General features: G+C 42.6%; 1 protein-coding gene across 4 annotated transcripts; it reads right to left on the bottom strand.

Moving 5' to 3' along the window:
• Positions 1-1,167: 1,167 nt before the first annotated feature.
• On the bottom strand, positions 1,168-15,536 carry LOC311493301 (ubiquitin-associated protein 2-like). 4 transcript variants are annotated; one of them, XM_084551885.1, is made up of 29 exons: positions 15,487-15,536; positions 13,894-14,031; positions 13,453-13,530; positions 13,215-13,325; positions 12,920-13,076; positions 12,689-12,769; positions 11,969-12,032; positions 11,624-11,712; positions 11,364-11,416; positions 11,070-11,134; positions 10,672-10,894; positions 10,303-10,558; positions 10,075-10,212; positions 8,187-8,323; positions 7,625-7,857; positions 6,867-7,116; positions 6,717-6,756; positions 6,300-6,426; positions 6,041-6,098; positions 5,647-5,866; positions 5,405-5,496; positions 4,961-5,026; positions 4,661-4,739; positions 4,341-4,541; positions 3,951-4,118; positions 3,356-3,460; positions 2,888-2,961; positions 2,493-2,684; positions 1,168-2,029 (listed from the first exon to the last, which is right to left on the bottom strand). In XM_084551885.1, exons 2-29 carry the CDS (start codon positions 13,987-13,989, stop codon positions 1,934-1,936), a joined length of 3,549 nt encoding a protein of 1,182 aa, XP_084408011.1. In that variant the 5' UTR covers positions 13,990-14,031; positions 15,487-15,536; the 3' UTR covers positions 1,168-1,933. The 4 variants fall into 4 exon arrangements, with proteins under 4 accessions (XP_084408011.1, XP_084408012.1, XP_084408013.1 ...); XM_084551886.1 differs by having other exon boundaries at positions 4,961-5,011; XM_084551887.1 differs by having other exon boundaries at positions 11,648-11,712.
• Between the last annotated feature and the right edge of the window lie 421 nt (positions 15,537-15,957).

Genomic DNA, 15,957 nt, shown 5'->3' with positions numbered 1-15,957 from the left:
TCAATAACCTCATGAGCTGTAGTCATATATTGCCACCTGGTGGCTACTGATGACATTACAAATGAGACACATTCAGGCCCACTACACTATTGTTAGGATCTTCTTATTTACATTATTTTGTCTTTATTTTCCTATACTATGATTGGAAACACTAACAGATCTTTCGCTCAAACTCCCTTGAGATAAATCACATGTTATACATTGGTATTGTTGGGAATGCTTGTAATGTCTTAAATTTACAATTTATACAAAGCTATGTTTCAAAATACAAGGTACAATACAGATACAGTTTTGGTCTCGGAAATGTCTGAACACTTGTTTTCCATCTACGTCCCCTCCCACCTGCAGCACTGCTTCTTTCAAAATGGTAAATGGGCTTTTACACCCAAAACAGAGTGACATCATAGTTAAACATGTCTGACCCAATTCATTTAACCATCTTGTGCTTCCTCCTCAAAATAAATGTATTATATTTTCATATTTGAAATAAAATGTTATTTAACATATTCACAAACTACTATATCACTCTATACTGCTACAATTATAGTATTTTGTATGAGTTTTGATCAATTTAATCACAGAATCTGTATTTCATGGGAGATTGAGGCGGTCTTGTGATGGAGCCACCTGTGCTCAAGCTGGGCCACCATATGGTCAACTGGCTTAAAAGACTATTGCAGTGAACAGAGGTAAGCCAGCACAGTTACAGAAAATGTTAATTTCAGTGTCGGGGAATTTACTCTTATTTTGAAACAAAATAAGTTGTTTTATTTTGTACATCTAAAATTTCAAGGAGAAGCAACAAAGACACTCAATCCAACTATTTCACAGCAGATGTAGCTGCTGCACACGCTGGCAAACCATTTACTTTACAAATATACATCCTTTAACCCGAAATTACTTTATTATTTCGTGCTATCTGATCAGCAATGATTGACGTAACATAATGCATACCAAGCAATGTTTGCACGTGAAAACTAATGTTTCAACACAGGCACGCTCTGCCAAGGTGAGAAACATAACCTCCAACATTTAATTCTGTATTAATTCAATTTCCCATTGAACATTCAAAACAAACAATCAAAACTATTTGATACTCATGTCTCCTATGTAAATTGACTGGTACACATGGACACAACAAAAGCACTCCGACATATCAAGACTTCCAACTGCTCAGAACTTTATTTCGAGAGAAATGAGGGTTAAAATTAAATTAAAATATAAAAATTTAGATAGGCAGGTCTGTCGTTAAAAGGGGTAAATGTTGACAGGGAGACGAGGCAGCCCTCCAGAAGATGCGATGAGAGGTGGGAAGGGAAAGCCGGGAAGCTACAAAATGAAGATTAAGGGGGGGGATGAGCCTGGTCATTCAGGAAGTCATATATAAAAAGAAAAAAAAGGAGAAAAAAAAAAAGGAGGAGACAGATGCAGTTAGTCATTATAAACCCCACCCCCATCTTAAATGTCCTCATATGCAATCAGTGCTTTAGCTCTCTTTTTCCTTTTTCTGATTTCTTCCAAGTTTGTGATCATGTCTCTTCACCTTTCTCACCATCATTTCATTCTGTCTTAATGTAACATCGTTTCCTGCAGTTTTGAAAAAAGTAAACAAAAAGTCCTTCAAAAATAAAATGCAGCAACCACATTTCATGTTCTACTATTACATATACAGTATATATATATTTATATATATAAATACATACATAAATATCTTACATGTACAACCAATTTTGAAAAGGGGGGAAGAGAGAACCCAAAAGACTTATGAGGACTTGTGGAGGTGGGGGGGGGAGCAAGGCAACGGGGCCCAAGGTTGCTCATTGTGAGGGTAGTGTGTCTTTCCATTTGCTTTTTTGTTTTAGCTTTACACACGCGCACACACAGCCTTTTGGGGGGGGGGGGGGGGGGGGGGGGGGGCAATGGGATGCATTCCTCAGTTTGCCCAGTATGGGGAGCTGCCGTAGCTGGACTTGCTGCCTTGGGTTTTTTGCTGCATGCCGCTGGACTGACTGCGCTGACCAGGACCACCCTGTAAAGAAATAAACTCCTCTCAGTTTATACATGCTTAAAATCAAGTACTTAAAGGATCTGTATAATTTCTATCTTATTTATTCTTTTCATCCTTTCCATCCAATTAGACAGACACCGTCTCGGTCTGTGAATCTCATAAAACAAATATTTTTCACAATGAATCTGACCTTTGATTATCAACTCATCATAGTCAATGACTTTGAGCTTAGAAGACCAAATTCAGATCAACTAATTCATGATGCAAAGTGAAGTTTTGAAGAAATCCCATTAAGTCATTCCTGATATATAGTGCTCACAAAGTTGGGTTGCCATTCGAAGGCATAATATAATAAAATGTAATCATCACCATGTTGAAGTTATGGTGTAAGTCATCGATAAAGACCCAAATTTACAATGATGATGCAAATTAGTGCGACCCCGAGTAGAAAGGATGTGACATCCACGTAGCAACTTCAGTTTACCTGTCCGTCCTGTGTGAGATGATGATGCATCAGCTGGGAGTGGGGCTGTTGGTGTGGAGGCAGGATGTGCAGGAACGGAGCAGGGGCATAGCCAGGTGCACCCCCAGGGTTCAGGGGCCCCGTTCCTCCCAGTGCTGAGGGCAGGCTAAAGGGAGGTGGTGTCCCCGTGTGGAAGCCCTGTTTGTCGAATGACTGAGGAGAGAAGACCCAGGAGATCATATTTAGTAGACACACTGCCACTGCAAATATTTAATTGTCATTTAAAAAGTTAACGAGTAATTAAGCCGATATGTATATGTTTAGACATTTTGATTTCCTAACTCAAGACTACGATCATCCCACAAGAAGAAACATTGAGCCTCAATATAGCACAGACATAAACATGTCACACACACCTGTGTTTTGCTGTAGATTGAAGCTCCCATCTCAGGTACTCCACCACTTGAACCTGATCCAGACAATCCTGGTGCTGAGAGAAGAAAGTGAGGGGGGAAGGACAGAAAAATATTGAAAGAAGAAAGAAAGGACATGAACATCAAGAGGTTAAAATGGGAGAACAAATTAGCCACTGATGATGAGTGAGTTTTAAAGACAGAATATGTGTTTTCACCGTTAGTAGGATGGGGGGCAGCCAGTAGGAAGAAGCATATTAAATGAGGAGGTGCAGAGGCATGTTTCTCACTTTTCTACACCACCCTTTGCTTTATACCCAACTATGTGCAATCACACACGTGCATATACACACCTTTCTCCAGAACACTCTTGACGCAGACTGCTTTAGTGAGTATACTCGATTTTCCCCACTGGGCAATCCCCTCTGACTTTGTGTGTTGTTAGAGAGTGCACATGTGTAGTGTATGTACCTTTCCCTGGGCCGCTGCCTGCTGACTTGGCCTGAGATTGGGCAGAGCCTCCGTACCCTGCCTTACTGTATTCCCCACCGTGGGCTTGAGACAGGTCATCAAAGGCTGAAGGAGGATGAGGGAGAGTACAGAGGAGGAGAGAGAGCAGAATGAGCAGAAGAGAGGGAGAGAGTAGGAAGACAAAGCAGATGAAGAAGAGATTTTGTGAAGAAAAGGAAGAAGATAGAAAAGAGAAGAGAGAAGGGGGCAGGGGAGAGAGAGGCAGTAAGGTAACCTGACTAAAATGGCAGCTGTGTCTATAATGAGCTGTGTCCAGCTTCAGCGGGGGGTTTGAGCTATGCATGCAGCAAAAGCAAAAAACACACCGGCCCAACTCCACACACACATGCAGAATTTGTGTACATGTATAAAAGGTTGGAGGAGATTTGTGTTTTGCCTTCCTTCCCTTTCACCCAATATCAGCTATGGTCTAGGTAAAGTTTGTCTTTACAATACTCGTAAAAGTGTTGATGAGGCATCTGACTCTAAGAAAACATGCAGTGTTAACCTTTTCAAACACAAAATCAATCAGCGCCTTGTTTCGTCCTGGTTCTACCTGTGCCATATGCATGCTGTCCGTAATTGGGCTGATGCTGTTGGTGGTACTGATTGGAGGGGTTGGCCAGGCCCATTGTTGGCTGCTTGGCTGAAGCAGGAGGCACAAACACAGGGCCGTACTGGAAGGCTGAGGGAACCCCAGGCATGCCAGCGTAGTATGGCAGACCTGTGAAGCAAGAAGATATGGTATTAATTAATACAGTTTAGTGTGCTTTACCAGTTATGGAAGAAAAATCACCTTCCATTTATAGGAAAAGTATTTTTTTCCTGAATTACTCCACTCTAAACATGTTCAGGGCTGTACTTTGCACTAGGTGTAAACACTAAGCATACTGATGAGTTAAGTGGAAGTCAACATCATCATTCAACAGTTTTGCCTTTTTCTTACCAGTGTATCCATAGCCAGGAGGGAGAGGGGGGTTCAGGAAGGCCTGGTTCTGCGTCTGCTGACCCTGGCTCTGACCCTGTCCCTGGCCTTGTGTTCCTGTCTGTGGTGTTTGCTGGGGCTGTGACTGCACACCAGCTGCAGACAGGCTTGTTGGGGGAGCTGGAGACGAAGAGTCATTCCTGCCAAACTTAGTCGCCTCACCTGGACAGAAACCAAAAGTAAGAAAGGCAAAATCTAAGTAGAAAAACAATAAATCTTTGCAACTTTGTTCTAGGAACATGAACCGAGATATCTGCTTCAATTCATCAAAACTGACTTACCAGAATATGGATTATTGGCCAAGGCATCTCTTCCAGGCATGGGAGCAGTAGTACCAGGGAATGTTACACCGTAGTAGTCCTGTAAGAGAAAAATTGCAAGGACAACTTTGTTACTTTTTCATAAATACATATTTTAGAAATGTATTAAAAAAAAGTTGTGCATTAAGCTAGGATATTATATGAAATGTTAAATGAACTTTTAAGTTAAAGCAAGAATGTGAAAGGGAAACAACTGTAAGACAATGATGAACTGAAAATATAAGAATGAAGTAACATGAAAGTAATATACACATCACTCACCAAAGGAAGCCGCGACTGTAGCATCTGCAAGTCCTCGTATCCATAGATCTGCTGTTGAAATAAAGACTGAGATTTAGGTTAATGCTGAAGTCTGCAAACCCATTTTCCTTTGAGCCAAACCTATTTTAATGTAGCTTCTACTAAGCTTTTATCAGTGTCTCAGTGCGTTCCATAGAAGTCATGTTTAATCAGAACCTACTAAAACACAATCATCATCAACACTGAAAAGCTCTAAAGAATAATGAGTACATTTTCTCACATAATTGTTCAATGTATCCACTCATGAAAACTGCAGGGCTGTCTGATTTATTTTGTAGATATGTTTAATCTTACTACAGTGTACATGAGACACCACACCTATTTTTAGCAGTTCTAGTTCTATCTTTGGCTTTAAAAACTCATGAGACTAATTAATACACAATGATAAAGAAAGCATATTTTTACCGGGTAAGCAGGGAGCAAGCCACCAGGGCCCATAATGTACTGGTTGGCCAGGAGAGGAGGAACTCCTTGGGCCAAGTTGGGAGGAGCTTTACCTGGGGGAAGAGGAGGAACATAAGGGGTATTTTAAAACTTAAGACTTAATATACGATGACGAGCCGAGCTAAAACAGCCCGATTGGTCAATGGAAGTTGTAAAGATTGTGTTTTAAGAGCAAATGCCTTCCGTGGTGGTTATGAACGTACCAGAGGTGGTGGTGAGCAGGGGTGCTGTGCGGCTGCCTGCAGCTGAGAGTGTGGCGTTTGTGCCATTAGGAGTTAGTCCTGGTGCTCCAGCTGGATGCAGACCATTGATAGTTGAGCTACTGATAACTGGAGGAATTGAAGGACTGGGATTAACGACTTGGCTGGATGACGATGATGAAAAGGCATGAAGGTTGCCGCTGTTGCTCTCATCATTACTTAACTATTCGGAAAAGGAGTAAAACAGAGAAAGTGCGTTAGAAACCAACCGGTAGCATCAGGGCTTTGTCAAAAGACAGTCCTGCTTTAGCATACCCAGTTACAAAACCAAATAAACCAAGTATTCTGAAAAATAACAAAAGAACGCTCAGAATCTTGCACCTGCGTGTATACTCACCGTCAGGGAGGAGCTTGTGGTGAGAGCTGATCCAGACGAGTGAGAACTGCTCACATGACTGCAAAGATACAAAAGTGACTGTTTAAATGTAATGATGCCACAAAGCACTTTAAATAGGAAGCATGATCAGGAAAGTGTGAGATTCAGTGTGAAATATTTCCACATTACAGGATTAGGATATGTGCTTGTAACCATCATTATCTCCCGGCAGAGGCACGGTGCTCTCAAAATATCACAGTGTGTCTGAACCATCCCATACCTGTTGAGGGAGGGGACTGGTGTTGTATGAGATGGTGTAACTGCAGGTGAAGGGATGTGGTGGCCGGGACCACTGTCGCTCGTCATAACGGGAGACTCCGTTTTGACTGTTCTGGGCGATGGTGTAGCTGATTTAAAAAGAAAACAAATGAGATTAATTTAGTGCAAAGTCGTATGTTTCTGTGTTACAATAATACGTATATAATAAAACAATATTTCCATTAGAAATACAAGAATGAAAGAGAATTATCATAATGTAAAGATGGGTTGACTATACTCTGGCCTTAAACCTCATCAACTTTCACTGAGAGGCTTCTATCCACATCCTACTAGATGCATTCAGCAATCAATATTCATTTTATTAGACTTTGCCATTGCAGTGCAGTTCATGGGAACAGAAAATGCTAAAAGTACTTACTGTCCTGTGTGCTTTGCATCTTCATGCCACCGTAGCCATTCTATGAGAAGCAGAAGTGGACACAGACTAAGTTTTTGTCAGACACAACTTCCAGGAAATGACAGTCATGCATTACTGAACATTCAGAGAGAGAATAAATTTTATGCTCACCGTCAGAGGTCCACCAGCAGCTGATGGGATGTCTTTGCTCTGAGAGAAGCCAAGATGAGATGGCAGGGACCTTGAGCCACTGCTCTCCACACGGTTGGCTGTGGTAGGGGCTGCAGAAGAAGGTGGAGCACCTGCACTGGGAAGACCAAGGGAGGGCGAAGGTGTGGCACTTGGTAAACCCAAAGATGGTGAAGGGAAGTTGGAATCCGACACGGCTGACGGTAAGGTGGGTATGCTGCTCATGTGTTCACTGTTCACAGGACCAAGAGACGGGGAGAGGGGGGGACATAAGATACACATAATGAGAATATATTGCATTACTCAAGATCAAGTCCAAGCATTGTGCAGAGAGGCATTGATGTCTAATAATAGTGTTGAAGGCCTAACCTTTTTCCTTTGTCTGTGTAATAGCAGAGGCTTTAGACGGTAATGTTGAGGCTTAGCTCAGTCATTTTTCTTAAACATTACTGTTCATTAAATATCGTCGTCATTCTTTCGTCAACCACGTGCACATTATATTTCTGTTTGTAATCGACTTATTGAAATGTGAGATTATTTTACTGGAAAAATTCATTCTAAACACCTGACTGGCAAGAAATAATTCTGGTGGAATCTCTGCTTGGAACTAAAAGTTCTTCAGACACACAGTGATTTTCTCATTTAACTGTTATTGGGCAGATATTACGCTGACGGTTCCTCACATAAACAAACTGACACCTCGCACACAGATTGAAAACACGTCACTGACACACACATACCTCACAGGTCCTGGCTTGGAGAACAGGCTGCTCTGTGGCTGCTGTGTGGGAACAGCAGTCGGAACAGACATGGCTCCTGGGACTTGAGTCGCGGTGCGTTCTCTGGCCGACTCAGCCTGTGCCATGTCTACTGTTCCACTAGCAGCCTCAGACCCGAAGTCAAGAGCTCCAAACTGAACATTCAGACCAGGTATATCCGCCGAGCCCGGCATCTCCACTGCTGACGACGGAATCTGACGTAGACAATGAAGGAATTTTGTAACAACTGTCCAGTATATCAAATACATTTTTAATAAAGTGTGAAATTCTTAAATACTCTAAACCAAGTTGCTAAAACACATGTCAGTGGAATATAAACAAACTGCTAATTAAACATCTTACAGTATAAAACAGTCATAACTTGCTTGCAAGCAGCCACAGGTAGCAATCATTCAAGACAGATACACTTTTACTTTCAATTTCCACCTCGCCCTGCAAGTACTACAAGTCTTGTCTTATTTCTGCAAGGAGGTAATTAAAAAAAAAAAAAACTCATAAAAGGCCAGAGAACAGAACAGCTTACCTTTGAGGGAGGAGGTGCTTTGCGCCGCTGTGTCTTTAGCTGCCGTTGAGGGGGCTCTGTAATCGGAGGATCCAGGCCGGGCAGCTTCACTCCCGGAGAGGCTCCATCTCTTACTGGAGGGACAGAGGACTCATGACCTGAATTAGAACAAAGAGTGGCAATTTCACAATTTTGTTAAACATCAAGCCCTGGGGTCGTAACAGTTACTGGAACGGATTACGAAGATGGTGATAGTGCTAAGACTTGACAGGACAAATACTTGGCACAACCCATTTCTGTTCGAGAGTAGGCGCCGTAACTACAATGTAAAGGGATCTTCTTTGCACAAGTGTCTACACTAGGAAAACAAGGCAGCACAACTCACATGTGATCCTATTTATTCTGTTGTTGTTCTTAAAGGGATAGTTCACCCTAGAATGATATTTCGCTCATTATCTACTCACCCTCATGTTGACTAAGGGCTGGAAGAAGTTTCAGAGTCCTCCGTCCCTTCTCTGAGTTACAGGGGGTCTTGGTGTAGCAGTGCATTTCAATGCAACGGTTGTAAAGGGACACCAGAGCTCTTCGTAAAAAAACACACACAAAAAAACATCCAAATACCTCCATGATGCTCGTATGTAATGTCCGTCTTGTGCTGAAGCCCCAAATTGCGTAATTGTCCCGAAAAAAATTAAATAAGTCCACATTCCAAGCATGTTTGTAGCATTAGCTCCGAGTGTTGTTGTCCCGGCTCTTCCGCTGCCAGCGCGCATGCGCAAGGTTCGCACTGAGAAGATGTTCTGAGGAGATGTTCAGATTCTCAAGTGTAGGTATCGCAAGTTCCCAGTCAGCGCAACACAGACTTTCCTCGTCTGTTGGCATTGGCTTGCATTTAGTACAAGTACACCACCAGGTTTCCCGTGCTCGGCTTCTGTATTCAGCTGGCTGTGAGTCTGGTTCACCTGTGGCAGCCATGGCAGCCGCAGCAGCAGCCGTAGCTGCAGCTTCGTCCTGTTGCCTGAGTTCCTCCTCTGTCCATTCTGGCTCGTACAAATACGGCTCAGCAAAGAAATGCAGCTCGTCCTCGACATCAAAATCTTCAGCCATGGCTAAAATTGCACGAAAAAGTGTTGTCCCGGTGCAAGGCAGGCTATTACGGGCTGCTTCTAGTCCTTCGCCGGGGTAAACAAGGAAGCGAGTCTCAGTGCGAACCTTGCGCATGCGCGCTGGCAGCGGAAGAGCCGGGACAACAACACTCGGAGCTAATGCTACAAACATGCTTGGAATGTGGACTTATTTAATTTTTTTCGGGACAATTACGCAATTTGGGGCTTCAGCACAAGACGGACATTACATACGAGCATCATGGAGGTATTTGGATGTTTTTTTGTGTGTGTTTTTTTACGAAGAGCTCTGGTGTCCCTTTACAACCGTTGCATTGAAATGCACTGCTACACCAAGACCCCCTGTAACTCAGAGAAGGGACGGAGGACTCTGAAACTTCTTCCAGCCCTTAGTCAACATGAGGGTGAGTAGATAATGAGCGAAATATCATTCTAGGGTGAACTATCCCTTTAAAACATTTCAGAGAATCCTATGGTACCATCTGCTGCTGCTAATCTAACAATTACATATAATTCTTCTGTCTGTACCCGGCTGGCCTTAGGCAGATGGGTCCCTCCATATGAGCTGGGTTCTGCTCAAGGTTTCTTCCTGTTAAAAGGGAGTTTTTCCAGGCTTGCTCTGGGGGTTTCAGGCCGGGTTTTTGTAAAGCGTCTTGAGACGATTTGTATTGTTATTGATGCTATATAAATAAAATTGAATTGAATTGAATATAATCAGCTCTGAAAATGCTACACAGACTTTCACACCGTTTATGGCACAATATGACATTGTTCTGTAGTCTTACCTGGCGGTGTGGGGACCTGTGGAGCATGTGACTGAGAGAGGCCCGGAGGCTCTGTGGTGGAAAGGATGGAGGACTGTTGCTGCCTCTGGGCCAGCTGGCTGAGCACCGCTGATGGCTCTGGCTGAAGCTTTATTTCCACTGAAGGAAATGGGGAATTAGAATTTAATAGTCTATAGTCATCTTACATTTCAACATTGATTTTCTTTTTCTACTTAGGGTTAAACGTACAGTGCTGGGCAGTGACAGGGCCATTCTCCATTCTCTGAGCCTTGATTTCTGCAGAGGGAGAGGGGGCAGGAGCAGGACTTTGCATTGGAGGTTGCCCAGCGTCTTTGGAAACACTACTGTTGGTAGTCGTGGCTAACATCTGACTGGCTCTCTGGCCAAGCCGAGGGCCGTTGAGTTGCTCTGATGTACGAATGTCAGGGGTAGCCGTTTGCTTAGGTGTGTTCAGGGACCCAAAACCAGAACCTAGGACTGAAGACTGAGAGGACAAGAGAAGCAAAAGAAGAACTCAATATGATGACACCATGTATGTAACATTGTGTTGGCATGAGAAACATGTAATTGTAAATGCTGGTTCTTGTGTGTATATACCAGTGCAGCGTGTGCGTAGGTGGTACTAGCAGAGGCAGCATGAGCATAGCTGTTGGCTGTGGCATGCGCATAGCTGTGTGTTGCAGTGCGTCCATTGTGGTGGGAATTGGTAAACACCAAGCTTGGGCCCAAATCCTCTGCTGAGGGGCCATCGACTATCACCCCCAAGTCAGAGTCCATAGCAGCCACTCCTGTCTTCGGCAGTAGGCTTCCCAAATCGACACTAATGAAAGACAGAAGATAATAGGAAGAACAAAATAATGAATGAATGAAAGAATGAATAACGGGGGGAAAACAGTAGTGTAGTGGCATGGATTAAATCAAATAAATTCTCCTAAACGACTCCTGTTTGATGAAGTGTTTTGGGTTTACTGGAACTTTTGAGCGGGATAGCTTACCTGTGTCCGGGTGTGACATGATTTGTTGGAGCAGAAGAAGCAGTGAATACTTTGGTCTCAGACAACTGTGTAAAAAGAGGGAAAATACTGTCATCCACCAGATTAATACCGGAAATATGTCCTATATTGAACATTAATCACAATTAACTCACATGAAATCAGTATTTAGCAAGTTAACACTGATAAACACTAGACAATTAGGCAAGTCAATGCTTATTTAAAGCAAACTTTGTCTAGGCCTTCATAATGAATAATTGCAAACTCTTCTCAGATCATTAAAAAGAGCCAACTTACATCCTCATTCCAGTCTTCTGAAGCCCAGTCTTCCATATTGCCTCCCCAATTTCCTAAAAAAAACATAGCAGTCAAGTTAGCTTTGCAGTGTTTTTACATATACTCGTGTACATTTATGTTCCCATTTTGTGTAAATATTGCTTCTGTGAGTACCAAGTCAGAAATGGGAGAACAGACACTGCTAACGAGACTATACACATACACTTAAGCTAAGAGTCAGGTAATTTCATATAAGGAACTGGTAAGGACATTGTCCTTACCAGTTCTCTCGGCAGGTTCGTTACCGTCCCCTTCCCACGTCTCCTGGCGAGCTCCAGAGTTAGCGGTGTAGTCAGCAGGATTGAAGGTGCTGAAAGAAGTAGAGTGGGAAAAAGGGACATTACAAAAGAGTGATAGACATGTAGGGAAGGTGAGCCACTATATATAACATTGGATTGGCTGTTGCTAGTCATAACAGAACAATGGTATGTCTAAAATTTTCAATAAGGAGGTTCAGAAATTTAGTTATTCCACATATTTGTTTTTAAGATATGTGCTTGTAATCACCATCACTACCTCCTCATTTCATTTCAGCATTAAGATTTACACATGGCACATGTTCTTACCCCATTCCCTGCGTAGAGAATCTGTTACCAGCAGCTGCTCTTCCTCTGCCACGACCTCCTGCCCCTGGAGATACAAAAAAAAAAAACAGATGACCACAGCTGATGAGTATCATGCAGCCTCAACTCATTTAGTGTATCAAACTACATCACAGCACCAAATCAGTAATACATTTACTAAGAAGGTAATGACATAAGACGCCACACAAATATGTGCTGGGAATACATTCAAAAAGGAGACAAAGGAAGTCACAAGCATTGCATTTTATGTCTAAACAGCCCAAAAGATATGTTCTTGACCACAGAACTGAAGCTTTTTGACACATTAACAGGCAGTAAATCCTAAACGCACATTTCTCCAATTAAAGAAAACCTTGCCACTGCATTTCTCTGGAATCATGTTATGACTACCATTCTTTCGCTACTTATTAAAAATAAAGACGACAAACTTTACTCCTTTTCACAAATAACAACAACTTCCCCAACCAAATGCAAATTCAAGCAGCTGCTAGGGCTGAGTGCATTCTACATATGTTTAGAGTTGCAAATATCTTAATGGCAAGTGAAAATGAATATGTTGCCAGCTGCTCAACCAAAGCCTGGCAATGACACAGAAAAATCCAACTAAAAACAGTATCCCCCCCCTCCCATTATCTTCACATAGTGCAAGTTTGCATTTCAATTATTTAATTCAATTTAAAGATGTGTTTTTCGAATGTATACCTCTGCCCCGCCCCCGTCCACGTCCACGGTCTCCCCCTCTCTCTCCAGGAGCCACTTCAAACCCATTCTCTTCTAGCCGACCTAGAATTAAGAAACAAAGGAACGGGGGGGAAAAAATAGACAAATTAAAACTCAGAGATACTCAACTGGTCCCCAAATGCTAAAAATAACTTCTATATGCCAACCGATAGATATACATATAAAATCCAGGCTCTTCAAGTCTTTTCTTACCTTCACGCCCTCGGCTGATGCCTCTGCCCCTCCTGTTGGATCCCCCACGTCCACGACTGGCCTCCCTCTCTCCTCCTTTCTTCTCCCTGCTCTCCTTTATCTCAGAGGGTCCTTCTTTTCCAAGGCTACGTTTCTTTCCCACAGTCTCCCAGGAGGTCTGCAAGGGGTTAATAAAAGTTAAGTTGGGAGTACAAACTGCACTTATATTTCTGTGGTAAAAAAAAACGGTATATCTGATTGTGTTTTGGTCTTTTGGTCAAAACTAAAAATGCCCCACATGTGAAAACACTCTTACTGTGTCAGAGGTGCTCTCCAGCAGGAAATTGATGGCTCTGTTTACATCTTCGTTGCAGTCATGGAGGGCTACCATGCACTCATCTTGGGTCTTTCCAGTTACCTCAATCAACTGCAAGTGTGCCAAAGGGAAGAAGAAAGCGATAAGTCAGAACATCATGTGACACGATGAAGGATCCCGTATTAATTTCCAGGAAAACATGCCGGTGATCTCTAGATGGTGACTTTTAACACATTACCTGTTTGACCTTATCCTCAAAGTCAGCATCACTTTTGTCGTAGATCACCTGGGCTAAACGAATCTGTTCTGCTGTGGCCTGGTTTAAAAAAAAAAAGGACGACTTGGTAAGACACAAAGGACACAAGATGACAGCAACATTATGTTGTGTTGCCTCATTTTTGTATTAAAACAATGCCACAGACAACAAGCTACTTGGTTCCTTCGTTTACACCAGTGAAAGGCACTACAGCACAATCTAGAAATTCTTGATAGGTGGGAAAATTTTACATTCTCTGCATATTTTCATCTTCAGTGTCAATGCGACCAATGTCACATCGCCAATGTTAAATCAAGACCGCCAAGAAGGGATTGCCTTCCAAACTACCAGATCTTTTGCTATACTAAAAATAACTATGTTTTGATTGAGGAAGGCATTATCTTGGTGATGATAAAAACCCACCTGTATCTGTTTCTGTGGTTGTGTTGTTTGTGTGGTAGTGGGCAGCGGTCTGTCCCGAGTCCCCCGGGGTTGATTGCTGACCACTGAAGTCATCATATACAGTATATACAAAACAATGTATGTACAAAATAGAAAAATCTGGAGAGCAAGAATGAGACAGAGAGAGAGAGAGAGAGAAGCAAAGTGAGATGGTATGACAGATCATGGTAATATTTGCTTACCAAAATACACTGCAATACAGTAACCTGAATATAAGCAGACGCACTGTTGTCAAGTATACCATGTAAGACTATAACGTCCATCTGTCGCCCCCCCACATCCCCTAGTTAAATATAGCTAGCCAAGAGGGGACTGTCCGGGTGTCAAATTACAACCCTCCCCTCTTTCAGTTTCCCCACACATAAACACCATCAGTATGCAATAGCAAACAGTTATTTGTAGTTTGAACACCTTTTTTTTTTTTCAACAATGTGTGAGAACTACAGAAACTGACATTTGATTAAAGGCGATAAGTAACGATTAAACTGCATGTGCTTCATGGCAGGCTGAACGACGGAAATCTAAAGTATAAAAATAGCTTAAGTTGAGTTATATCCCATACATTAAGTGGGAGTACTCTAAAAAAAATGAGTGCCGGTGATCAACTGCGAATATGTCAGCGTGGTATTCTTTGAGACCCAACGGCTGTGGACGCACTAACGCCAAAGGAACGTTAGAAAAACGTTGACGTTACATAGCAACGCACTGTTAGCGTTACACGTATTATGTAACTTCTGTTATCGACGTGTTTCTATTGTACTTGACGTGAGTGATATCTGAACCGTAATTTTATTTGGCTGAATGTTTTTACGAGACGCTCGACGGAAATACAAGCCACACTGGCTAATGTTCACGTTAGGTCAACTAGCTCGCGATAGCTATAGCCTGGCTAACCGCTCCTCTTTGTTCCGTGTGCGACTCACAAAGGCTTCCTACGGTTAAAAATGCCCCTTTTTCTGCTTTAAAGAGATTAGTGGCGTAAATATGCGATTAGTTAACCCGAGCTCCACAAAGCCCCACTGAAGGAGGAACAAAAAATAAATAAACAAATGTGACAAGTTCGATGTCGAAACCCTTTGTGTAGAGTCGACCGAAGGAAAAGCTAACGCTAATCACAAAGTAGCAAACCTAGCTAGCGTTAGCAGCAGGCTAACAACTGAAACGAAACGAAAAGTGACGCGTGTTTTTATTAACATTTACAACGGCCAGTGTCCCATACTCAGCGTTTAAGAACTCGATGCGGTGGATTAAGACGTCGAAATACGCGTGGCCCATTAAGAGACGACAGATATCAGCAGCATGCTAACTGCCCGGCATGTGAACGGCCCGTGTGCATACAATGCAGCACTAACAGTACGCTACCAACACTGGCTAGCTAGCTAGCTAGCTAGCGAGTTAGTTTGTTAGCTAACCACCGAAAAGGACGACGTGGGGTTCTGAATCCGCTCGCCGGATGTTTTAAAACTACTTGAAAAATATACGACAAGATGAGCGAAGTGTTAAAACAGCTTATAAACACCATCAACACAACAAATATATAGTCTTTTCTTTTACCTGCCAACACGCTTCGCTCAGCCAGCAGCAGCAGATGCTGTCACGTGACCCACCGCGCCGTTGGTCGACGCTGCCAACCAAAAGCCACCTTTGCCGGTCACGTGGTGATACGCCGCGCCTTGACGTGCGCGTCCCTGTCACGGAGCGCGTCTTTCCGGCCAGACAACAGGTGGAAATTTCCTTTATGAAATGTCGCCTATGCGGTGATTTCCTTTGATGTGGTATTGTGTGTCGCTATATCTACGTCCTGAAGGTAGTTCTGATATAAATGTGGCGGGTTACGCTTTAAACTGTGTGTGTACGGAGGAGAAAAATCTGGCTTTTGTTTGGTGTTTAAACAGGTTTGGCAACTTTCCTTGCTAATGGTGTATGAGTTATCATTTTATATTTTATTCTCTTTCAACTATGCTTTCTGCAGAATATAGCTATATATGAGTATTTTTAAAAAACAAACAAAAAAAAAGTTTATTG

Source organism: Chelon labrosus, assembly GCF_963514085.1.
Source record: "Chelon labrosus genome assembly, chromosome: 9".
Taxonomy (NCBI): Eukaryota; Metazoa; Chordata; class Actinopteri; order Mugiliformes; family Mugilidae; genus Chelon; species Chelon labrosus.
Note: the sequence above shows the minus strand (reverse complement) of the source record. Positions and strands in the feature narration are given on the sequence as shown.

What these genes read in the sequence shown, in the direction of transcription:
- LOC311493301 (XM_084551885.1), bottom strand. Translation starts at nt 13,989, where the DNA reads ATGATGACTTCAGTGGTCAGCAATCAACCCCGGGGGACTCGGGACAGA. An exon ending in CAGAAGACTGGAATGAGGAT is followed by an intron (nt 11,135 to 11,363) that starts GTAAGTTGGCTC and finishes CTTTTTACACAG; the next exon opens with TTGTCTGAGACCAAAGTATT. An exon ending in TACAGTCGCGGCTTCCTTTG is followed by an intron (nt 4,740 to 4,960) that starts GTGAGTGATGTG and finishes TTTCTCTTACAG; the next exon opens with GACTACTACGGTGTAACATT.